Source organism: Anomaloglossus baeobatrachus, chromosome 1 (assembly GCF_048569485.1).
Source record: "Anomaloglossus baeobatrachus isolate aAnoBae1 chromosome 1, aAnoBae1.hap1, whole genome shotgun sequence".
NCBI lineage: Eukaryota > Metazoa > Chordata > Amphibia > Anura > Aromobatidae > Anomaloglossus > Anomaloglossus baeobatrachus.
Genome location: NC_134353.1, coordinates 294,223,493 through 294,249,539, shown reverse-complemented (window position 1 = coordinate 294,249,539; position 26,047 = coordinate 294,223,493). Strand labels below are relative to the sequence as shown.

Genomic DNA, 26,047 nt, shown 5'->3' with positions numbered 1-26,047 from the left:
TCCCTATTTGGACGAAATTCTTGTCAAAGGGAGCTCTCTTCAAGTTTGCTCAGAAAGCATGCAGATTTGCCTAGACACGCTGTCAAGGCTAGGGTGGCTTATCAACTTCAACAAGTCATCCCTCATTCCTCATCAGTGCATCACCTTTTTAGGTATGCTGATAGACACGGCTCAGTCCTTGGTTTTTCTTCCAGAGGACAAGAGGTCTTCCCTGATCCGGGCCGCCCAATCCCTCCGCTCTCGCCGTCACACATCTCTTCGGAATGAAATGAGAGTGTTAGGCAAGATGGTGGCGGTCATAGAAGCCGTGTCCTTTGCCCAATTCCATCTGCGCCCTCTACAACTGGATCTTCTATCCTCCTGGGAGAAGAATCCAGCTTCCCTAGACCGGTCAGTCCGCCTATCTCGGTCTGCGCTCAGCTCCCTCGTCTGGTGGGCTCGAGCCTCATCCCTATCTCAAGGGAAGTTCTTCCGCCCGGTCCACTGGCAAGTAGTCACGACGGATGCCAGCCTGATAGGCTGGGGGGCGGTGTTTCTCCCCCACACTGTTCACGGACGCTGGTCTCCTTCCCAGCGCTCCCTGCACATCAATGTTCTGGAGATCAGAGCCATATTTTTGGCCCTTCAGAATTTTCAACCCTTACTATTGGGCCTCCCTGTTCGGATCCAGTCAGACAATGCCACGGCCGTGGCTTACATCAACCATCAGGGAGGAACTCGCAGCAGGGCAGCGATGAAAGAAGTATCCAGGATTCTTCTTTGGGCAGAGATGCACATTCCCATTATTTCATCTGTCTATATTCCGGGGGTAGACAACTGGGCCGCAGACTTTCTCAGCAGGCAAGGTCTAGCGGCAGGGGAATGGTCCCTCCACGACAAAGTGTTCCATCAGATCACTCTTCGTTGGGGACTCCCAGATGTGGACCTCATGGCTTCTCGGATGAACGCTAAAATACATCCCTTCATATCCCGGTCGAGAGACCCGCTAGCGCTCGGCTCTGACGCTCTAGTCTTTCCATGGTCGCAGTTTCGCCCACCCTACATCTTCCCTCCATTTCCCCTCATTCCGAGAGTAATCAAGAAAATCAAAGCGGAGGGAATCCCGGTGATCCTCGTGGCCCCGGACTGGTCCAGGAGAGCCTGCTACCCAGAGCTTCTCCAACTGCTCGGCGACACTCCCTGGCGTCTTCCCGACCGCACGGATCTTCTGTCGCAAGGTCCAATATTTCACCAGAATACAGCATAGCTGCATTTGACGGCGTGGCGCTTGAATCCTTGATTCTAGCAAAATCAGGTCTTTCTTCTAAGGTAGTTCATACCATGCTTAATGCTCTCCAAAAAGGTAGAGCAGAAAGCAGGCTCCAAAATCCGCGCCAAACCACAAAGAATCCAGATGCTTGTCAGTAAATTCTTTCTTTCTTTATTTTTTCACAGGTCTACGCGTTTCGAGGACATATATATAGGCTATATATATATATATATATATATAGGCTATAGTCTTTCTTTGTACTTTGTCCTGATGATGAGGACGGATATGTCCTCGAAACGCGTAGACCTGTGAAAAAATAAAAGAATTTACTGACAAGCATCTGGATTCTTTGTGGTTTGGCGCGGATTTTGGAGCCTGCTTTCTGCTCTACCTTTTTGGAGTGCATCTGTACTGCGGGACCGCTGCCTTCCACGGTTGCTGCGTGCCTTCATGGGGGTTGTGACTTGCACGGCCCCTTCAGGTGAGTGTGCTGGCCCGCACTTGCTCCCACGTGTCATGCCGGGTAAGACCCTATTTTGCGCCTTTTTCTCCACAGTTATCCTTAACATGCTTAATGCTCGGAAGCCCTCTTCCGCCAGTATCTACCACAGGACCTGGAAGACCTATCTTTCCTGGTGTGACCGTCATAATCGGTCGCCCCTTACCTTTTCAATCCCTAATGTTCTTGCCTTTCTGCAAGACGGTCTGGACTCGGGTCTAGCTCTCAGTACCCTTAAAGGACAAGTTTCTGCCTTGTCAGTATTTTTCCAGAAGCGGTTGGCTTCTTGCCCTTAGGTCCGTACCTTTCTTCAAGGGGTGGCACATTTGGTCCCTCCTTATCGTTATCCTTATTACCCCTTAGATCCCTGGGATCTGAATCTGGTTCTCGGAGCTCTTCAGCTTCCTCCCTTCGAACCTCTGAGAGAAATCTCTCTTCAACGACTGTCCTGGAAGGTTGCCTTTTTAGTCGCCATTACCTCTCTCAGGCGAGTGTCCGAACTAGCGGCTCTTTCCTGTCGCTCACCTTACCTGATTTTCCATCATGATAAGGTGGTTCTTCGGCCTTCCCCCGCCTTTCTCCCGAAAGTCGTATCTTCTTTCCACTTAAACAAGGACATTGTGTTGCCATCATTCTGCCCGATCCCGCTCCACTCTTTTGAAAAAGCCCTTCACACTCTAGATCTTGTCAGGGCTCTGCGGATCTACATCTCCAGAACAGCGCCGTTATGCAAGTCCGATGCCCTCTTCGTCCCCTTAGAAGGACACAAAAAGGGCAATCAGGCTTCTAAATCCACGATTTCTCGATTGATTAGGACTGCCATTTGTGAGGCTTACAAAGCACGAGGTGTTGTTCCTCCTCAATCTGCGCGGGCCCACTCTACGCGAGCAGTGGATGCTTCCTGGGCTATCCGCCATCAGGCTTCGGCGGCCCAACTTTGCAAGGCCGCTACCTGGTCCAGTGTGCACACGTTTACAAAATTCTACAGAGTGCATACGCATGCTTCCGCGGATGCTGCTCTTGGAAGACAAGTCCTTCAGGTGGCAGTGGCTCATTTATAAGTGGCCACTGCTCGGTTTCTTGACAGTGTTGATCAATGTGTTCACTGCAGTTCCAGTCGTTAGTCAGCTCTTAGTCTGATGTTATACACTGTTAATAGTTCAGCTCCCACCCAGGGACTGCTTTGGGACGTCCCACTGTCTGTGTCCCCCAATGAAAAGGCGAGAAAGGAAAGGACATTTTTGTGTACTCACCGTAAAATGTCTTTCTTGGAGCCTTTCATTGGGGGACACAGCTCCCACCCTTGTGTTTTCGCTGTTCTTCTCCTACTGCTTTTACACCAAACTGATCTAGTTTCCTGCCTACCTGGGGTTATATGCTGTGGGGGGAGGAGCTAACACTTTTTCAATCTAGTGTCACGCCTCCCCTGGAGACATCATAATACCCACTGTCTGTGTCCCCCAATGAAAGGCTCCAAGAAAGACATTTTACGGTGAGTACACAAAAATGTCATTTTTTAAAAGACAAGTCCAGCAATATCATTACCTAACCAGTATCTTCCTCCATTGCTGAGAGACATCAGTGTTTGACTTGATATGCAAATGAGGCTGAAGGATTATGATAGATCTGAAGCCTCTGTCACTCCAGCTCTATTCCCTGCCCAGCACGCCTCGTACAGCTTGACTGATGGCTATTTTGTCTGAAGTCACTATATGGGCTGTAGGTCAAGCAGGAGGAGATGACGCTGGGCGCAGAATAAATCTGGAGTCACATGCTTGTTTGTTGTATGATACGATGGATTATACCTATCGTGCTTAATTGATGCTTGCACTGTTTGCCTGCTTCAATTAATATTTCATCTTTTACTGTTATTTGATTCAATCAGGTCCTGCATTGGCACCCCTTCATCTGTGACTGGGTGTAGAACATTTAGACCATGTTCCCATATATCGTAAAAGCTGCTTTTTTGCCAACTGCATTTGTTTGAGTAGAAAATCTGCTTCATTTAACAGACCAAGAAAAGTGGATGAGATCTTCTGAATACTTGTGTTCACTGTGTGCTTAAAACCCTCATTGAACTGTGCACTTTTTGATCCATTTTTATTCAATATCTGCCTCTATGGGAAGTCCAAAAATAATCATGTAAAAAACACAATTGCGTTTTTAAATGCAAAATTCCATCAAATCATAAACACATGGTATTGTGAATTCTTGTGCCAAGACCTGAAGAAAAATTGCAGCTTTTTCACATGTTGGAACATTAAAAAACCTTACATAAGCTATCATTAATGGAGCTGTGGCCATAGATGTGTACGGACATTCAGCATCGAGGGATCGGTTGTGATGGCCAAGTGCTATGTGGGTAACCCTTCACTATCCTGTGGTGTGACATGGTGAGAATCCCAACTTCTAAGTGACGTGTACTGAATATGGCGATAACCTGCACATCAGCTGTAAGATGCGTAGTTTCTTCTTTCCCTGCTTTATATGGAGCCTCAGGATTAAGTCCGTGCAGCTGTGATTACTTCTTCTTCTCTTTCCATTGGCAATAATAATAGCAGACAGCCTTCCACACTCTGCTGCCCTATGTATTAATCTCCCACATTATTTTAGTGAGGACACTTTATTTAATAAGTGTAAACGAGATGCATTTCCACATGTGCGTATCTGGATTTTATCATGGCAGATTAGTGAAGGTAGTGCGTTATACTGGTTATTTCACATTGTATTAGAGGGTATGGGCGGCACGGTGGCTCAGTGGTTAGCACTGTAGTCTTGCACCGCTGGAGTCCTGGGTTCAAATCCCACCAAGGACAAGATCTGCAAGGAGTTTGTATGTTCTTCCCGTGTTTGTGTGAGTGCTCAGCGGAGTTCATCGTCACATCACTGCTGTGTGAGACCCTGCGGTGACCTGGGCTGACCTCATGAGGTTAGCTCAGGTCACTGCACTGCTTCTCACAGCAGGGTGTGAATGCACCCATTGACAACATCTGCAAGGAGTTTGTTCTCCCTGAGTTTGCGTGGGTTTTCTCCAGGTACTCTAGAGATATTCTGATATGGACCTTAGATTGTGTGCCCCGATGGACAGTGTTGCCAATGTCCCCATGAACATTAATGGTGCTATATAAGTGACTAAATTATTATTTATTTCCTCTTTACTGCACTTTACGTTGCCATGAAAATGCAGCAGATCCTTCAAGCGTCAAATCTTATGTTATGCCCATCCTCTAGATAAGATAACTCTGCATTAATGCTTTTACAGTAGAAGGAGACTGTAAGTGAAATACCTGTTACATTTCTGGTGCTGTTTTTAGGGTTGACATCTTTTAGAATATTTAGATCCTCAGGGCACAGTTTCTTATGAAAAAAAAAAACCTAAACACTCTTTATTCCAGTCCAGCGCTAAGTTTCTGATGCTCCTTCTGCTGCTCTGTTATTGGCTGCAGCTCTGAAATTAGGTTAATGGTTCCCAGCCAATCATTGAGCTCGGTGGCCTTGCCCTCATAGATGGAACTCCGCACTCAGAGCCGCTGAGCTCTCTGATTGTCTGCAATACTGAACCCTACCATTATCGAATACCAGAACAGGGTAAACTCCGATATGAACCCGGGGAGGGGGAATTAGGCCCTTTTTTTTTTTGTTATAACATGCTGAGCCTTGGAGACAATTCCTTTGTTGCCCATACATGAGTACTTCTTAATCACTTCATCTCTACCGAAGACCAGTTTCATAGGTCATCATTCATGGTCTGAGTACTCACCAAGTCACAAGTCTCATAACCCGAACTCAAGAGCCTTCAATATGACTGTGATACTGTTGAATTCGGCTCAGGAAACCTGTGGCTGTTCTGGATATTGTGATCTATACTCAAAACATGAATGATGGACATGTAAAACTGACCAAAAGAGGTCATGATCTACAATGGCTCCTTCCCATGTTCTTCCTTATACAGTAACTCCTTTAATGCAGTATGATGTATAGGTACGCCATTGCTTGGGGTGCTGAGCTGAGCTCCCTCATTACATGACATAGCCGGCATTTTTGTGTAACAGCAGTGGTCGGTGATCACTCTAATTGCTGCTGGTTAAATGCTCGGCCATTAAAGAGTTAAAGTGGACGACACGATGGCTCAGTGGTTAGCACTGCAGTCTTGCAGCGCTGGCGTCATGGGTTCAAATCCCACCAAGGACACCATCTGCAAGGAGTGTGTATGTTTTCCTTGTGTTTGCGTGGGTTTTTTTTCCAGGTGCTCCGGTTTCCTCCCACACTCCAAAAACATACTCATAGGGAACCTAGATTGTGAGCCCCAATGGGGACAGTGTTGCCAATGTATGTAAAGCGCTGTGGAATTAATGGCGCTATATAAATTAATTAATATATTATTTATTATAAAGTAGATTTGAATTATTTTGGGCTTGAGAAGGCTGGTATACTTACTATGAAAATCCATGTCTGAATGGCTGTATAGTCCTTGTTAAAAGCTTAGGCTACTTTCACACTTGCGTTGAACGGTATCCGTTGCATTGCGTTGTGTGACGGATGCAACGGATGTGTTGCATATAGTGACACAACGGATGCAACGGATGCTGCAAAACAACGCAATTCGTTTTGATTTTTTTTTTTTTTTTTTTCCCGGTTTTACCAGCGGCAGACTATAGTGAACGATCAGCTGATCGTTCCCTGCAGCCGGCCGCTGGGTGATCAGCTGATTGCTCCCAGTAGCCGGCCGCCGGGTGATCAGCTGATCGCTCCCGGCCGCCGGGTGATCAGCTGATCGCTCCCGGCTGCCGGGTGATCAGCTGATCGCTCCCTGCAGCCGGCTGCCGGGTGATCAGCTGATCGCTCCCGGCCGCCGGGTGATCAGCTGATCGCTCCCGGCCGCCGGGTGATCAGCTGATCGCTCCCTGCAGCCGGCCGCCGGGTGATCAGCTGATCGCTCCCTGCAGCCGGCCGCCGGGTGATCAGCTGATCGCTCCCTGCAGCCGGCCGCCGGGTGATCAGCTGATCGCTCCCTGCAGCCGGCTGCCGGGTGATCAGCTGATCGCTCCCGGCCGCCGGGTGATCAGCTGATCGCTCCCTGCAGCCGGCCGCCGGGTGATCAGCTGATCGCTGTCACTTGCCGGCGCCCGGGCATGCCGGCGGGCGGGCGCTCAGCTGAGCGCTGTGACTTGCCGGCGGCCGGGCATGCTGGTGGCCGGTCATTCAGCTGAGCGCTGTCGCTTGCCGACGGCCGGGCGCTCAGCTGAACGTTCGGCCACCGCGAGCCAAAATAAAGTTTGATTTAAAAAAAAAAAAAAAAGAGCATGCGCAGTGAAATCCAGAGGATTCCGCTGCTCAAAATAACGTTACATGCTGCGTTCCTCCCGCTGGGCGGAAGCAACGGAGCGTCGCCCAGCGGAAGCAACGCAGCTCCTTTTGGTACAATCCGTCAACCATACAAGTCTATGGGAAACAGCGGAATCCGTTAACGGATTCCGCTGTTTCCCAAAAGGGCGGATTGTAACGGAAGGAAAATAACGCAAGTGTGAAAGTACCCTTACCTGCGTAATATTAGAAGTCGGACTCCTAAAATACTCGTTAGTATTTAAAGAGTCATTCTAATTAGAATTTTCAATGAACGTACACCAGCCTTGTCAGGTCTAAGATATTTTTTAAGTCATGTAAACTGTTTGTATTGTGGAATCTGGCGAGCCTTTCATTTTTCTTTCATTTGCAATCAGAAAAGCTCTGTAACTAGTTCACAAATGTCCTCTACATAAAGCTTCAGTTTTGTTATTCAGAATATATACACAGTTGACCACTAAAATGGGCCTCTCCTTTAATCATGGCTCTATCATCTGTGGATGTGTTTTTAACATATTGGATAATAAAAGTGAAGTTACTGGATTTTTCTTTTTCTGTGATATAGTAACTTTGTGCAATTGAGGGATGGTATGAGGAGGCTGTGGACTAGCTGTTCCTCACAGATGAAGGTTTTATTATAGCATGCCCTTACTTGGCCCTTGCACAATTAATATGGATATTGAACAAAATTCGTAAGCAGCTTACATATAACATAATTCCACTCCAGTTTATGGGTAGAAATTGGATTGTTCTTAAAAATACATGTATCGCTATTTCTTTGTGCAATTTAATTGTGCAGTTTAAAGAGAATCTGTCAGTAGTATCAACCCTCCTAAGCTGTCTGCATGTACAAGGAAGATGAATAAATTCCAGAATAATCCACAATTTAACATGTAAATTAGTTGATAAGAACTTAGGGCACATTACCAGCGTGAGACATGTAATGACTGACAGTTTGCTCTCCTGATATACATGTCTCACATTTGGTAATGCTTCATTTATTTAAAATGAGCTCTAAAGGTAGATTCTCAGAGAGATCTATGTCCTGCTTGTAGATCTTAACAGATCTTTTACATGTTAAAGGGGTTGTCCACTTCTTGAACAACCCCTTCTCATTCCCCATGTTTGGCCCAATTAAAATAAAAAGGCATATACTCTCCTCCCGTGGCAGCACAGTTCTAGCAGTGTCGGCTCTCGCAGGAGCTCAGGTGGGGTTGTTATGTCACTGGAGCCCTGCGCCCAATCATACATCTGAAGGCAGCGAAGAGAGAAGCTGGCGATAATTGAATGTGGGAGCTCGCGCGACATAACAACCTTGCCTGAGCCCCGGAATAATGAGAGCCAACACTGCCGGAACATTGTCGGCATAGTGGCGAGTATATGGCTTTTTTATTTTAATTTGGTAAAACATTGGGAAAGAGAAGGAGTTGTAAAAGTAGTAGACAACCACTTTTAGAAAAAAGTTGGTTTTCTCTGAAATAAGACATCCAGATCACAAAGTATCATTTTATTCAACTTTTGTATGATTTACATGCACATATGCACAGCTTAGGCCTCTTTCAGTTTTTTGCCTTCAAGCACAATCTGGCAAATTGCAGATAAAACTGATTAAAACGGATCCGCGTTTGATGCTGCCAAATCCGTTTTTTTCCTCATTGACTTGTATTAGCCGGATTGTGCCGCTTGGCCTCGCGTTTCATCCATCGTTTGCTGGATCCAGCTAAATTTGTATGTGCAGCCACTGGAAGGAACGTCCAAAGCAACGTTTTTTTTTGTGACCGTCAAAAAACCGCAAGGCGCCGGATCCGGCACAGTAATCTTTTTTTTTTTTTTTTTTTTTACAATGAAAGCCCATGGGCGCTGCATCCATCGTAATCTGGCAAATGACGGAATCATGCGACGGATCAGTTTTTCGTTTCTGGCCATGCCCAGACATTGTGTAAATTCACTTCTGGTCACAAAAAAGTGTTTTTGTCTCTCTTCTCTTCTCCTCTCCTCTCCTCTTCCATAGCAAATAACCTTCGGCCTGAAGAGAAAAAATGAGACGGATCCGTTTTTTTACCGCATCCGTGGCATCAGTTTTCACACAATCTGCGACAGATCCGTCACATCAGACACAAACCGGATTGAGCCTGATCGCAAAAAAATGATGTGTGAAAGAGGCCTTACGAGGGTTGATGCTACTTGACACATTACTTTTAAATATACAGTATAGAGAAAAGATCAACTAACCTACAAAAGCCTACAGGGCTTCGGACAGTGCCAAAAATGGTCTCGTATATGACCTCACCAATGTGATTGTCTCACTTTTATCTGTCATTTTAACTTAATTTCCCTCAAAAATTTACATTAGAGGGCTTTTTTTATTTTTAAGAAAAGTAATTCCCAAATGATAGAATTGTGTAAAATAGTAAGATAAGATAGAGAGTGGTTAGGAGGTAGACGTTTAGTCAATGCTATGTACAGTCATGGCCAAAGGTTTTGAGAATGCTACAAATATTAATTTTTACAAAGTCTACTGCTTAAGTTTTTCTAATGGCAATTTGCATATACTCCAGAATGTCATAAAGAGTGATCAGCTTAACAGCAATTACTTGCAAAGTCAATATTGGCTAAGAAAATGAACTTTAACCCCCAAAACATGTTTCAACAGCATTGCATTCCTGCCTTAAAAGGAGCAGCTAACATTGTTTTAGTGATTGATCCATTAACACAGGTGTGGGTGTTGATGAGGACAGGGCTGGCGATCAATCAGTCATGATAAAGTAAGAATGATACCTGTTACGAGGGGGACCCGGGGAAGCGTGCCAAGATGGGGAATGGACAGCTTCCGCCGGTCAAGGTCCACTGTGCGGTGTAAGGGACCGCTGCTATGGTGGGTGAAGAGTGAGCGGGTTGCTGCTAGCGATCGTCTGGAATGTCACAGACGATCTATGTACACCGGTCTGCCCTAACCCGTGTGGGTTGTATGGCAGGGATCACACGGCTCGGTGTACCTGTTGCACGGGGAAGCACAGAGGTGCCCACGCACGTGTGCCAGTGGAAGTCACGAGAATATGGCACGAGGGTAGCACAGAGGTGCCCACGCACGTGTGCTTTCAATAACCAGGTGAGTCCAGTGGAGACTCGAGGAGCTCACCTGGGACAGGAACACGGCCTGTAGTAGGAGCTACTGCCGGAGCAGCAAGGCAGGGACACGGCCTGCAAACCAGGTGCTGCCTAAGCAGCAAGGGCCAAGCCCACAGAGGAAGATAATGCCTGAGCAGTGGCGTGGCAGCACGCTGCCAGACATCCAAACATAGAAGGACGGTCGCGCGCCGCCATGATGGCAGGAGGAGCTTTTAAGGAGGTGTAGCTCCAGCCAAGGGCGGGCGCGAGGCGGAGATGACGGACTTGACCCAATCAGGATCCACGACATCCCAGCCTGGCCAGTCAGGATTCACCACGTTACCAGCCTTGTCATCAAGCCGTGTGACGTCAGTGGGCGAATCAGGATCCACCAAGCATAGCACATGCTCACCCTCCTGCCTCTGGGAAATAGAGGCGGGATCCTCGGTCTCACAATGTGTAGAGATAACGGGAGTCTCACTGCTTCCCTGAGCAGCAAACCTCTGCACATTGCGCAACCTCACAGACCTTCGAGGCTGCTGAGCAGGAGGAGCTGCGGCAGGCAAGGAATGGGAGACCACCTCATTTCTTGCAACAGGAGTACCACTAGGTGTCACCCTTGTGCTGCCTCTGAGGAGGTTTCTCCTGCACTCTGCGCAGTCTGGCAGACCTTCGGCGCTGCTGAGCAGGAGCACTCGTGGCAGGCAAGGAGACTGTCTCATTCCTTGCCACAGGAGAGCCACGAGGTGTAACAGATACCACTGGACACTTTAAAAGGAGGTTGGTGCTTGGTATCATTGTTTCTCTTCAGTTAACCATGGTTATCTCTAAAGAAACACGTGCAGCCATCATTGCTCTGCACAAAAATGGCCTAACAGGGAAGAGTATCGCAGCTACAAAGATTGCACCTCAGTCAACAATCTATCGCATTATTAAGAACTTCAAGGAGAGCGCTTCCATTGTTGCCAAAAAGGCTCCAAGGCGCCCAAGAAGGACCAGCAAACGCCGGGACCGTATCTTAAAACTGTTTCAGCTGCGGGATCGGACTACCAGCAGTGCCGAGCTAGCTCAGCAATGGCAGCAGGCTGGTGTGAGTGCTTCTGCACGCACTGTGAGGCGTAGACTCTTTGAGCAAGGCCTGGTTTCAAGGAGGGCAGCAAAGAAGCCACTTCTCTCCAGAAAAAACATCAGGGACCGACTGATATTCTGCAAAAGGTACAGGGAGTGGACTGCTGAGGACTGGGGTAAAGTCATTTTCTCAGATGAATCCCCTTTTCGATTGTTTGGTACATCTGGAAAACCGCTTATTAGGAGAAGAAGAGGTGAGCGCTACCACCAGTCTTGTCTCATGCCAACTGTTAAGCATCCTGAAACGATTCATGTGTGGGGTTGCTTCTCAGCCAAGGGAATCGGCTCACTCACAGTCTTGCCTAAAAACACAGCCATGAATAAAGAATGGTTCCAGAATGTCCTCCAAGAGCAACTTCTCCCAACTGTCCAAGAGCAGTTTGGCGCCCAACAATGCCTTTTCCAGCATGATGGAGCACCTTGCCATAAAGCAAAGGTGATCACTAAATGGCTCATGGAACAAAACATAGAGATTTTGGGTCCATGGCCTGGAAACTCCTCAGATCTTAATCCCATTGAGAACTTGTGGGCAATCATCAAGAGACGGGTGGACAAACCAAAACCAACAAATTCTGGCAAAATGCAAACATTGCTTATGCAAGAATGGACAGCTATCAGTCAGGATTTGGTCCAGAAGTTGATTGAGAGCATGCCAGGGAGAATTGCAGAGGTCCTGAAGAAGAAGGGTCAACACTGCAAATATTGACTTGCTGCATTAACCCCTTCACGACCATGGACGGATATATCCGTCATGGAGCGTGTCCCGTTAGCTTGGCCTGTTTTCAACAGCTGACGTGTGCCTGCTAGCCGCGGGTGGAATCGCTTCCACCCGCGGCCATTAACCCCTTAAATCTTGCTGCCAAAGTCTGGCAGTAAGATCTAAATGCGCGCGGCCATGTTTTTTACTTACCGCCGCGTCCACCGGAAGTCACGTGCGTGATCACGTGACTATTGGTGGTTGCCATCGTAGCACAGGGTCATGTGATGACGCCTGCAGCTATGATGTTTCACTTTCGTTTTCCCTCGGCACGGAGCAGAGGGAGAAAGAAAGTGACTGTATCTGCTGTTTACAGCTGTATAGCTGTGATCAACAGATAGATAATAGCGATCGGATTGCTCATCGCTATAGCCCCCTAGGGGACTAGTTAAATAAAAAAAAAAGTAAGTTTTAAAAAATAAAAAATAAAAAAAAAACCCTAAAAGTTCAAATCACCCCCCTTTCCCCCCATTGAAAATTAAAGGGTTAAAAAATAAATAAATATACACATATTTGGTATCGCCGCGTTCAGAAATGCCCGCTCTATCAAAATATAAAATCAATTAATCTGATTGGTAAACGGCGTAGTGGCAAAAAAATTCCAAACGCCAAAATTACGTTTTTGGTCGCCGCAAGTTTTACGCAAAATGCAATAACAGGTGATCAAAACGTAGCATCTGCACAAAAATGGTACCATTAGAAACATCAGCTCGAGACGCAAAAAATAAGCAGTCACTGAGCCATAGATCCCAAAAAATAAGAACGCTACGTGTTTCGGAAAATGGCGCAAAACGTGCGCCACTTTTATTGGACAAACTTGTGAATTTTTTTAACCTCTTAGATACAAGTAAACCTATACATGTTTGGTGTCTACAAACTCGCACCGACCTCAGGCATCATACCCACACATCAGTTTTACCATATAGTGAACACCGTGAATAAAACATCCCAAAAACTATTGTGCCATCACACTTTTTTTTGCAATTTTTCCTCATTTGGAATTTTTTTGCTGTTTTCCAGTACACCATATGGTAAAACTTATGGTTTCATTTAAAAGTACAACTTGTCCCGCAAAAAACAAGCCCTCATGTGGCAAGATTGACGAAAAAATAAAAAAGTTACGCCTCTCGGAAGAAGGGGAGCAAAAAACAAAACCGCAAAAACAGAAAGTGCCTTGGGGCTGAAGGGGTTAACTCATTCTAACTGTCAATATAACCTTTTGGTACTCATAATATGATTGCAATTATATTTCTGTATGTGATGTAAACATCAGACAAACACAATTAAAAACCAGAGGGCAACAGATCATGTGAAAATATAATTTTGGTGTCATTCTCAAAAATTTTGGCCATGACTGTAGACAAAGTAGTCCTACGCTGGTAATCTAGTATTCGTTATGCAGTTTGGGTTCATACATGTTCAAACGTGTGAATAAAAATTACTGGCGACACATCTACCTGCATGGGACTACGCTGTCTATATTGTAGCGAGGTTACCTAAACGTCTAACCACTCTCCAACTTACATGCAGAAGAGACGTGACTGCAGCAGATAACCATACTGTGTGCATTTATTAAAGGGAACCAAACATCAGGTTTTTCGTCTATAAGGTGCAGCCAGTGCAGTACTGGCACTATCAGGCACATTGTTTACATTTCATTAGTGGGCAGCTCGAGTGTTTAGGCAGCGAAATCCAACTTTATAAAGTTTGAAAATTCGTGCACTTTTTGATTGACGTGTGCACCTCTTTCCTAATGTCCGGGCGTGTTATGCACTTGTATCCCCGCCCCCTCCCCCCCCGCTGCCTGTTCCTCCCTCTCTCTGGTTGTATTTAAATTTCCCTCTTCAGTAACATGACGTCGGAGTTGGCGCCTGCACATAGCGCTTATCTCTGGCGCCATGTTTCTGAAGCCCGCAGTACCGTGCAGCCGTGTGCACGAGAGGGCGGTGCATGCGCCCTCGCTTCTTCAGATTCCGTTGTGACCGCGGGAGCGCACGCGGTTACAACAGGACTGGAGATCAGCTGACAGGAGGATGCGATTAGCTGCAGCTACGCTACCAGCACAGCAGCCACCGGGGCTCAGGTGAGGTGAGTTCACAATGCTCTGTGTGCGCCCCTGCGTTGACCTGGGCTCACCTTCTGGATGCCAGGTCACCGCAGGCAAGCACTCACAGCTGTGTGTCCGTGCTCTGTGTGTGCGCAGTGTGTGTGCAGTGTAGTGTGCAGTGTGTGTGTCTGTGCTATGTGTGTGATTCTGTGCAGTGTGTGTGTTCAGTGTGTGCGTGCGTGTGTGCGCAGTGTGTGTGGTGTGTGTGTGCAGTGTGGTGTGTGTGTGTGCGCACACTGTGTGGTGTGTGTGTGCGCACGCTGTGTGTGGTGTGTGTGTGTGTGTGCGCACACTGTGTGGTGTGTGTGTGCGCACGCTGTGTGTGGTGTGTGTGTGTGTGTGTGTGTGTGCGCACGCTGTGTGGTGTGTGTGTGCGCACGCTGTGTGGTGTGTGTGTGTGTGTGTGTGTGTGTGTGTGTGTGTGTGTGTGCGCACGCTGTGTGGTGTGTGTGTGCACACGCTGTGTGGTGTGTGTGTGTGTGCGCGCACGCTGTGTGGTGTCTGTGTCCTGAATCCAGGCCTGGCATTACTGGAGTTTCCTCCGGTAGCCAGTCCGACGCTGCACTGAAGTGTGTGGTTTTTTTTTCCAGATGATATTGGATCCGGATTGGACGGCGCGGGACCCTTGACCCAGGATTACTGCGGAGGGGGGTTCTTTATTTCAATAAAGATGGAGTCATTAATTGTGTTGTGTTTTATTTCTAATAAAAATATTTTTCTGTGTTGTTTTTTTTGTTTTGTTTTTTTTTATCTTTACTAGAAATTCATGGTGGCTATGTCTAATATTGGCATGACACCATGAATTTCGGGCTTAGGGCTAGCTGATAATACACACCTAGCCCTAACCCCATTATTACCAGTGAGCCACCCGGCATCAGGGCAGCTGGAAGAGTTGGATACACCGCCAGAAGATGGCGCTTCTATGAAAGCGCCATTTTCTGGGGTGGCTGCGGACTGCAATTCGCAGCGGGGGTGCCAGAAAGCTTGGGCACTCTGCATTGCGGATTCCAATCCCCAGCTGCCTAGTTGTACCTGGCTGGAGTCAAAAATTGTAGGTCTGCTCCCCCTGCCTCTCCCTCCAGCATACAGTCCTCCGTATAGTAATGTGCCCCATATAGTCGTCCGTATAATCTAATGCACCTCATAGTCCTACATATATTATAAAGCACACCATAATACTAAGTGTCTGGAAACCACTACATGGAGGCAACAGAACCTATTCCCAAAAAACATTTTAAAATGTTTGTTTTTTAATTTAAACAAAGGTATTGAAATATTGAGAAAATATACAAGAACTACAAGGCTCAGCATACTTCATCCACTAGTGGATGCAGGAGAGCGGACAGCAGCTGCCAAACTACATATAGCCCTTTTTTTTTTTATTATTTCATGAATTTCATGAAATAATTAAAAAAAAAATGACATGGGCTTCGCCCAATTTTTGAGTCCAGTTCATGGTGTCACGTCAATATTAGACATGGCCACCATGAATTTCTAGTAAAGATCAAAAAAACACAGAAAAATATTTTTATTAGAAACAAAACACAACACAATTAATGACTCCATCTTTATTGAAATAAAGAACCCCGCTCCGCAGTAATCCTGGGTCAAGGGTCCCGCGCCGTCCAATCCGGATCCAATATCATCTGGAAAAAAAACCAAAACTACACACTTCAGTGCAGAACGGACTGGCTACCGGAGGAAACTCCAGTAATGCCAGGCCTGGATTCAGGACACACACACACACACACACGCACACGCACCACACAGCGTGCGCACACGCACCACACAGCGTGCGCACACACACCACACAGCGTGCGCACACACACTGCACAGAATCACACACACTGCACACACACAAAGCACAGACACACAGCTGTGAGCTCTTTCCTGCGGTGACCTGGCATTCAGAAGGTGAGCCCAGGTTAACGCAGGGGTGCACACACAGCATTGTGAACTCACCTCACCTGAGCCCCGGTGTCCTAGGCGGCTGCTGTGCTGGCAGCGTAGCTGCAGCTAATCACGTCCTCCTGTCAGCTGATCTCCAGTCCTGTTGTAACCGCGCGCGCTCCCGCGGTCACAATGGGATCTGAAGAAGCGAGGGCGCATGCGCCGCCCTCTCGTGCACACGGCTGCACGGTACTGCGTGCTTCAGAAACATGGCGCCGGAGATAAGCGCTATGCGCAGGCGCCAACTCCGACGTCATGTTACTGAAGAGGGAAATTTAAATACAACCAGAGAGAGGGAGGAACAGGCAGCGGGGCGGGGGGCGGGGATACAAGTGCATAACACGCCCGGACATTAGGAAAGAGGTGCACACGTCAATCAAAAAGTGCACGAATTTTCAAACTTTATAAAGTTGGATTTCGCTGCCTAAACACCCGAGCTGCCCGCTAATGGTATGTAAACACTGCACCTTATAGACGAAAAACCTGATGTTTGGTTCCCTTTAACTTACACACGCCCATCAGGTGAGCACCCTTCTCACCTCCCATTTTACCGCCATCCTATGATGATACCCTATGCGCGCTTGTCTCCTGCCACTCTCAGATAGTACTTCTCCTCCCTAGGTCCAGTGCTTGCTGCCCTCTGCTGCTTCTGTCTCCTTGTTTGGGCTGCAGTGGTGATGTCACAGCCACAGCTCGCGTCATTACTGCAGCCAATCAAAATCTTAGCGCCTCTACTGATATAGATGTCGTGAGTGATCGACTCCAGCAGTGATTATAGCTGTCGATGTGCCTTCACTGTTGCAAACAAAGCACTGAGATAGACGAGATCTATACATTAACAGACCACTTTTGTAAAAGTAGAAGCCCCCTTTAAATTACATGACCAATTTTTATATAATGGCCCACATTTAAGAAGACTGACATGTTGCATACAGGACTTAGTAGTGTTTGAAATCAAATATATTTGTTAAGAAATGTGGTCTCTTAGACCTTTTACTTTTAATCAAAAGAAAAAGTTGCAAATTTAACTTCAGATTTGTTGAACCTTATTGGTAAAGAAATGGTGTAAACCGTATTGTAAAAGTGGCCTGATCTGCTTTGACTGCATTGTAGAAGGATGAAGCAGATCGGCATACATAAAGCCCTGGCTGGATTATTCACCAGGTGTAATTCTCATTGTCTGTTGCAGTCGTCCCAATCTGTGAGGCACCCTCCACTTTTTGGCAGCGGGAAGCGGGAGGGGCAATTTTGACAAAAATTATTATATTGTGCTCAGGCTTTTTCCTGAGTGCATCAGACCTGTTGAAATCCACCAGACTGGCTTTTCTGCTTTTGTTGAAGATAGAATAAGGTAATTTTTAGAAACATTAGAAGCCAATTATATCGCAGTAAAACGTAAGAAGCCATTTTCTATTGAATTTTCTATTGAATCCGTGGACAACAATAAAAAACAAATGTTGATTGTGTTAAGAAAATTAATAAATATACATAACAGCTTATATGTATTTTGTTGGCATGTATTTGTAAGGTCCGAAGAGAATCCAGTGGGTCACAAACCGAGACAGAGGCAGAAATAAACAAGAATTCCTTTACTAGGTTGAGAATAAGAGTACGATCCAGAATAAATTATGATTGACTTAAGAACTCCTCAAAGCACCACATAAGTGAAATTAACACACTCAGCTTTTAGCCGGAATCAATGCGCCGATCTCAGTGTTCCCGGGTTATGTATATTACCAGAGGAACTGGGAATCAATTTACCTACTCACCAGGTTGAACAAAGAAAAAAAATTAACTATAAAGGCAAGAGGTGTAAATCCAATGGGGGCACTCTGAGGGAACCTATAACTTATCACTGCTAATAACAAGCCTTAAATTTTACCATCATCTGTTTTACGCTGAACAAAGGGATACTCTGGTATCTTAAAGCTATGGTACCATTAACCTCCACGGACGTTTGACACAGGCCTGTGGTCCCAGTTCGCTGTGTATAATTCCAAAGAAGGAAGAAAAAGGAAACACAAAAATCTTCTTGCTCTAAGGATGTCTTCACCCCAGTCCTGCCACACAGGGACCCCGGACTAGTGTGACGCCCTGGCAAAACCAGGTAGTCACAAAAGTGTCCATCCTCCTAGTCACCACCAAAAACCCACCCTCAGGCTCAACACACAGCCATAAAGCCTAGCCACCCCCTTGTGATAATAAGGACACACCAGTGGGCGGTATCAGGCGAATGAGAATGCCCACCTAGGGGTCCTGAGGTATCAGAGGCGGGAACACGTCAGATCAGTTTGTTATGCTTGAGTGAAGTGAAGTTGGAGTTCAAGTTAAGTGGAGGAGTAGTGAGTGGAAGTCAAGTGCAGACTGAGCAGTGGAGTCAAGGGTAGGGGCCCCTGGACTACCTGGCTAGGTGGCAGACAGTGAACAGGGCCACAGGCGACGGAGATCCGGTCGCGGGAGACCTAAAGTGGAATGGGGCAAGGTCGTAGCCCGCCGGTGCCGACAGCAGGAATCCAGTCCGGAGGCCGTGCACAGTTGGGGTGCCTGGACCCTAGGACAAGGAAGGTTGCATGCCCCTTGTTAATTCACCAGCATAGGACAAGGTTTCAGGCCTTGTTCTCCCGAAACCCAGAGAGCGAAACGGAAGCCCAACGCAGGGGATAGGGTGTCCGTCAGAACCCACAGAAATCCCAAGGGTCAGATTTCGCGGGCTACAGCTCCCAAACACATACAGAACCGGGAGTGGACTTCTCCATTCCATGCAAAGTTGTCCAACAGGAGAGACAAACATAACGTGCAGGAGGAAGGGACACCTGTTCACTAACCAGGGTGTGGGACCCGAATACACCCTCCAACGGCAGCCGGTCATTGGCAACTTGGTTTACCACTGGACTTGTGTGAAATTACTGAACTGTGAGTACACCATTGACCTCCGGTCCAGCCCGGCGCGCCTCCTCCAGCAGCCATCACTCCCGTGTACTGACACAGGGCCCCAGGACTACCCTTCCCTACCCGTGAAGGGGATTCCATCTAGCTGCCCCGTTACACCAGCCCCGGGCGCCCCATCACCAGGCAGCGGCAGTGTCACCATCCCTCAACGCGACCCATGGGTGGCGTCACAGACAAAATCCCCTGTAAATACCCCCTTTATGACGGTTGTGAGGACGGACGGACGTCCGGGTCCGGTCACCACTCCAGCTGCAGCAGTAACCCAGATCCGAGCAGCCCCAGAAGTGTTAGCGGCCCCCGCCCGCAACACTTAGTCGATATTAGCCAATTACTCCACACACAACACGCTCTCAGGCCCGGATCTCTGTAGTAATCCTCAGACAGAACACAGGCTTCCTCAGTCCAGAGAACAGCCCTCCCCTCAGGAAATTGGAGATCCTTCCTCTCACACAACGCAGTCCAGTTCCTTCAGCACCGCTCCTGGTTCTTTTTTGGGGAAAAGAAAAAGGAAAAAAAAAAATAGTCTCCAACAGTATCTCTGATCTCTTTCTCTTTACGGGCTCTTTAAGCCCGCAATCACGCAACTGTCTCCCTGAGACAGCCCGGGCTCAGCACTCTCCCTCTGAGGTAACTCCTGCAGCTACGGGGTCTCTGACCCAAAACCCTGCTGATCAGTGCAGGCAGGCAGAGCTCACAGGGTCCTACTGTACTGCTGACACAATCACATTTCAGACTCTCACATATTTGCAGGCTCGGACTGGTCCACAAGGGAACAGTGGCTCTCCCAGTGGGCCCTGTGCAGGAGCAACCTCCAATACATTTGATTCATTATGTACAGACAAAGCCATAATCTCCTCATTTAATCACCAAATTGCCTAGCTTATTATTATATAAGAAGCATAGATTAATTTGTGAGAGAGAACAATGTAATGTTTTGTATGTACCTGAAGAATGAGCCCCCAGAGTCAATGTTATCAGTGGGCTCTTGCCCCCTTGTCTGATGGTGGGTGTATGTATGTATAATCATAGCATCAATAGATGTCAATGTTTTGCAAATGATAAAGAAAATGAAAACTACATTTTCAAAACCTCTCGATTTAATTTGGAAATGCACCATAAATACTTTAACATGTTGTCAATAAGGTTATTAATGGCTGTCTGAAGGAATGTTCTACCACGCTGAATGCACACAAATCATCAAGAGCCGCTGCTGGCAGCTTCCATTGCAATTGCCGGCCAATGACGACTAAGATGTCCTCGATGGGAGCCAAGTCTGGAGATGCTGAAGGTCATTGTAGAACATTTAGACAATACAGGCAATTCCTAGTAGCACAAGCAACATATGACCTAGCATTTCTGAATTGAAAAAAACTGCTACTGGGACATTTTCTATAAATTAAGATTTTTTTTTTTCCATTTTTTTTTTTATCATCAGCATGTCTAGTGATCCTGTGATTTCCATAATTCTGCGATTCCTTTTTGTTTGCTGATGCAATATTAATGATGAAGTGTGCATGCGTGCTTATGTTTTTTATATATGCATGTTGCAGTTATTTCAAAGGGTATGCAACCAAATATTAAGTTAAGGGTGCAAACAATTGTGTGATGCTCATTTTTGGGGTTTTGTGTGAAATTTTACCCAATTTGTCTTTTTTTTTTTTTTCTCTCTGTGCATATTGGAACAACACACAAAAAACAACAAAGGAAATGTGTATAACAATATATGTAATTGCAATAATGCAATCATTTTCTGGGAGAAAGCCTTAATTTTCTTGAACAATTTAAAGCGTGCCAACCCTTTCCACCATGATTGTATAAATAATGTGTATGTATGTATGTACCGGTATGTGTGTGTGTGTGTATGTATGTATGTGTGTGTATATATATGTGTGTGTATGTGTGTGTATATATATAATATATATATATTGTGTGTGTGTGTATATATATATATCTATATATGATATATACTGTATATATATATATATATATATATATATATAATGTGTGTGTGTGTATACTGTGTGTAAATCTATTTTAAGCCACTGTAAACCTGTATTGGTGTAATGACAATTGCTGTCAGTTTGGCGCCTAGTCTTCTAGTATCAGAATTTGTATTAATCTAGCAGAATATTTTTATTTTTTCTTTCAGATGTACAGAGCAGTGAAAAAATCCTTCAGAGTGGCATTCTTCAAGTCTTTGCAAGTCTTTTGAATTCACAATCTTCATGCACAGCAAAAATAGCTCACATCATAGCCGAAATAGCAAAAAATGGTGAGGTTTTCCAGGAGAACTTTAACTGCTGGAACATCTTCAGTTATTCACCTCATTTGTCAGTATGTTTTTAATTCATTTCATTTCATTTTCGTATGTAGAGATACTTAATTTGCCGCTTTATTTCTGTTTACCTTTACCATGTTTTTCGAATTATAAGACACACCAGACCATATGACGCTGCTAGATTTTAGAGGAGGAACATATAAAAAAAATTGAAGCAAAAACTGTGATCTTGATGCACTGTTATGTGAGGGGATCTGCTGATGACACTGTTATAAGGGTAATGTCCCCCAAATCTCTACCAATATATCCATCCTGGTATATATTTCCTCCATTGTAGTATATATGTCTCCCATTCTGGTAAATATGTGGCCTATCCTGGTATATGTCTGGCCCATCCTGCAATACATGTCCCCCATTTTGGTATATAAGATCACCATCCTGGGCCCATCCTGTTATATATGATTCATCTTGGGCTCATCTGAGTATTTATGTCCCTCATCTTGGTATATATGTTCCCCATCCTGGTATATGTGTCTCACATCATGGGCTCAGTCTGTTATATACCGTATTTTTCGGACTATAAGACGCACCGGACTATAAGACGCACCCTGGTTTTAGAGGAGGAAAATAGGAAAATAAAATTTTAAGCAAAAAATGTGGTCATGACACACTGTTATGGGGCGAGGATCTGCTGCTGACACTTTTATGGGGGTAATGTCCCCAAATTCTCTACTAAGGTGCCGCATCCTGGTAATGATCCTCCCTGCCTGGTATAAACAGTATATGTCCCTCATCCTGCTATATACCGTAATCCTGCCATATGGCCGCATCCTGCTATATACTGGCATGTGGCCGCATCCTGCTATATAACCCATCATGGCATATGGCCCCATCTGGTTCATAATATGCCCCCATCTGGCTCATAATATGCCCCCATCTGGCTCATAATATGCCCCCATCCGGCTCATAATATGCCCCCATCCGGCTCATAATATGCCCCCATCCGGCTCATAATATGCCCCCATCTGGCTCATAATATGCCCCCATCTGGCTCATAATATGCCCCCATCTGGCTCATAATATGCCCCCATCTGGCTCATAATATGCCCCCATCTGGCTCATAATATGCCCCCATCTGGCTCATAATATGCCCCCATCTGGCTCATAATATGCCCCCATCCGGCTCATAATATGCCCCCATCCGGCTCATAATATGCCCCCATCCGGCTCATAATATGCCCCCATCTGGCTCATAATATGCCCCCATCCGGCTCATAATATGCCCCCATCCTGGTGTATGGCCGCATCCTGTGGCACATAAAAAAAAATAAACGTTCATACTCACCTCACTTTACCTCACTCCCTGCAGCATCGCTCGTCCTCCCGTCTGTGTCAGCGGCAGCGCTGATTGGAGCCGTCCCCATTACCCTGCTGCATCGCGATCATCTCCTGTGTCTGTGCCAGTGTCCCGGAGGCTGCGTGTGGACACGTGCGCACAGCGTTGACGTCATCGCTGTGCGCGCCGCTAGCTCCACTCAGCCGCCGGCACAAACACAGGAGATGATCGCCATCCAGCAGGGCAATGGGGACGGCTCCAATCAGCGGCGCTGCCGCTGACACAGACGGGAGGACGAGCGATGCTGCAGGGGAACGGTGAGTACTGTACACTGATTCACTGCTCCCCGCGCTGATGATGATGCACGGGGTGCAGTGAATACAGCCGCACATGATCACTCCAGGCCGTAGTTGCCAGGGGTGATCATGCGAGCCAGCTGTTTATCCCCCGCCCATCATCCCGCCCACCTGTCAGCGCCGGCTTCAGCGCTGAGGGATGATGGGCGGGGGATGGGCGTGCATATTAAATGAGCGGGTCCACGTGGTCACGGCAGGCTGCTACAGCCTGCTCGTGCCCCCGATGACCCGCTCCACCGCAGCACCCACATTCCCCGCAGCCACATTCAGACCATAAGACGCACCCCCCACTTTCCCCCAACATTTGGGGGAAAAAAAGTGCGTCTTATGGTCCGAAAAATACGGTATATTCCTCACGATATGCCGTACACATAAAAAAAAAAAAAATGATTCTACTCACCCTTCCCTACACTCCCCCGGTGCACAGCATCCTCTTCTAATGTCGGCAACTGACTTTGTCTTGTTTAGTGATGGACAGCGCATGACGTCACTGCCATGCGCCCCCAGTCACACACTGACATCAGATGTCGGCTAATCCAAAATGAATATTCACTATGGGCTTGGGGAGCAGTGAATATTCATATTGTTTTTAATATGCCGCTGCAGGAAGCCGATGTCTGGGGCAATCACGTGTGTCGCTATTAAAGAGAATGAATATTCACTGTTCCCAACTCCCATAATCCTGCCCACCTCTTGGCACCGGCTTCAGTGCAGAAAGGTGGGCGGGATTATGGTCATGGGAGCAGTGAATATTCATTTTCTTTAATAGTGGACACACTTGATCATCCCCAGACATCGGTTTTCTGCAACGGTGACCCTTTTCATGCCTTCTGCGACTTTCTCCACCACTGCCCCACCCATCCAGCACCACAACTAGCCAGGTACATGCAAACTATAAGACGCACATCCCACTCTCCTCCCAAATGATAGGGGGGAAAGTGCTTCTTATAGTCCAAAAATATGGTAATTTATGACATTAAAAGGCTCTCATTTTACGCATCCACCAAGCCTGTGTATTTTTCCATATTTTGTCTTTGCCAGAGCCTTAGCCCCATTGAAATGTATTTGAGTTTTTAATTAAGGATATTTTTTATTGTTCCTGTACTTAGCTGCACAGGCTAATTTATTAATTGAATGAAGGACTGAATCATCTACATTAAAATTTAAAGAACCCTCTGCCATAAAATAGTCATTGATTTTTTTTCCTTCTTTGTTGTACTGTAGAAAATTGCCCATATAAATCACCTTTACAGTTCCTAACCTGATAATTCTTGTTTATGCCGTTTATAAATGGCCATCGTATATGTCATTTCAGAACAATTGCGCATCCCATGTGTGGACGCGGGACTGATTCCACCTCTGGTGCAGCTCTTAAATTGCAAAGATCAGGAAATCTTGCTACAAACTGGTCGTGCCCTTGGAAATATTTGTTATGATAGCCGTAAGTACATCATGTTTGATTTCTGTATCCATTAGTTATTCTGTATTTATATGTCCTAAGCCCAAATTCAGTTTGAGCTAGAAACCCAGCAAAATGTGAGTGGATTTTCCCACCTAAAAACTAAACTGTGCATAGGTGATAACATGTATAATTACTGGGGGTCAAGGATGGAGCGGAGGCGCACATACTCAGCCACCGCCCCATTACCTGCTATTGGGCTTAGAGAACTGCTATTACTGGCAATGTATTTAGTGGAAAACCCCATCCAAGGATCTTCAGGGACATATGTATCATTGGAAAATAGTCAAGAACGGCCTCCTATAATTTACAGTCGTTGTAGAGCCCTAAAACAAGACTTGGATGGGGAAATTAATAATGCATTTCCTTCTGCAGTGTAATGAAAAGCTCGCTGCCACAATATATGCTTCATTTATTAGGAGTTACCCTCAATGCATTTAGCACATCTGTAGTCTACTTTTACACCAAAACAATGAAATCTACACATTAGTACGAGCTGGCATAGGTTAGTAAACAAACATTTTAGAAGATGTGTTGCGTTGCGATTAGCTATGTTGTACCTGCTAGTCCTCACACAGTTAAAAAATGCTTCATAGTGTCGAGGTAATGATGAATTCTGTACTATCTGGTTAATTAAATGGGTTACTACGCAAACCACTCCTTGTTTAATACTGTAGTCCCCAATGTATAAGAAAAAATTACAAAAACCTATCACAGTGTCGCAATTCTTTTGGTTCGTAAGAAATTGTTACGCCGTGTGAGCGCTGCAGCCTATCATTGGATACTAGTGGGCTGCAGTTCTCGCACTTCTTTCAGACGTTCACAGCTTGTCAGATGGAAGAGTGATTGAAGCATCCTGGTAGTGTCAGCTGATTGACTATAGGGTTCACATGGCATAAAAATGTCACCGGACCCCTGCCGCCAACATTGGGGGATCAGTGCCAGTGCTGGAGACTAGTATATGCTACTTGTACTTTACACTGGGGAATATAGTATTTAAGAAGGGGCTGTCCAACTATTAGATAGAGAGGCTAGATTTGATTCTGGTCCAGTTTGGCTAAATTCATAATATATTAGTCAGACTGCAAAGTGGTTAGCAACATAGACAGTAAGGCTAGGTTTCCCCGATCAGTTGAGTTTTTGACGCTGCAGAAACGTCTGCACCATCTCCACACTTTAGTTTACTTGCATCTTTTTTCATTGAGTTTTTGTGTTTGTTTTTATTGTGTTTTTGTCGCTGAATTTTAATGCATTTTTGAAACTGCATTTTTATTGCGTTTTTTGGCTCTGGTGTATCATCCCTTAAATAAAACTTTTATTTTGAAAGCTTCCTGGCATTGACATAGTTTGGTGTGGATTACGTGCGTTATTGGTTTTATTCCATTTCTTAAATATACCAAAAACGCATCTGTATCTTTTACTTGTAAATCTAATGCAAGCCTATGGGGAAAATCCGCCCTGAAAACTGAGCGTTTCCGCAAGAGAAATGCTTGGAAAAACGCACGCCAGGTGAGTTTGCAGCGTATGA

At 46.0% G+C, this 26,047-nt stretch overlaps 1 protein-coding gene across 2 annotated transcripts in view; it reads left to right on the top strand.

Annotated features, from left to right (window-relative positions):
- The window catches only part of RAP1GDS1 (Rap1 GTPase-GDP dissociation stimulator 1), a 174,784-nt gene that overhangs the window by 92,355 nt on the left and 56,382 nt on the right, over positions 1–26,047 (top strand). For both annotated transcript variants that reach the window (XM_075350945.1, XM_075350939.1), the window contains exons 3-4: positions 21,240–21,362; positions 24,376–24,501. In XM_075350945.1, the coding sequence (XP_075207060.1) occupies positions 21,240–21,362; positions 24,376–24,501 (249 nt within the window). The remainder of the gene's footprint in view (positions 1–21,239; positions 21,363–24,375; positions 24,502–26,047) is intronic.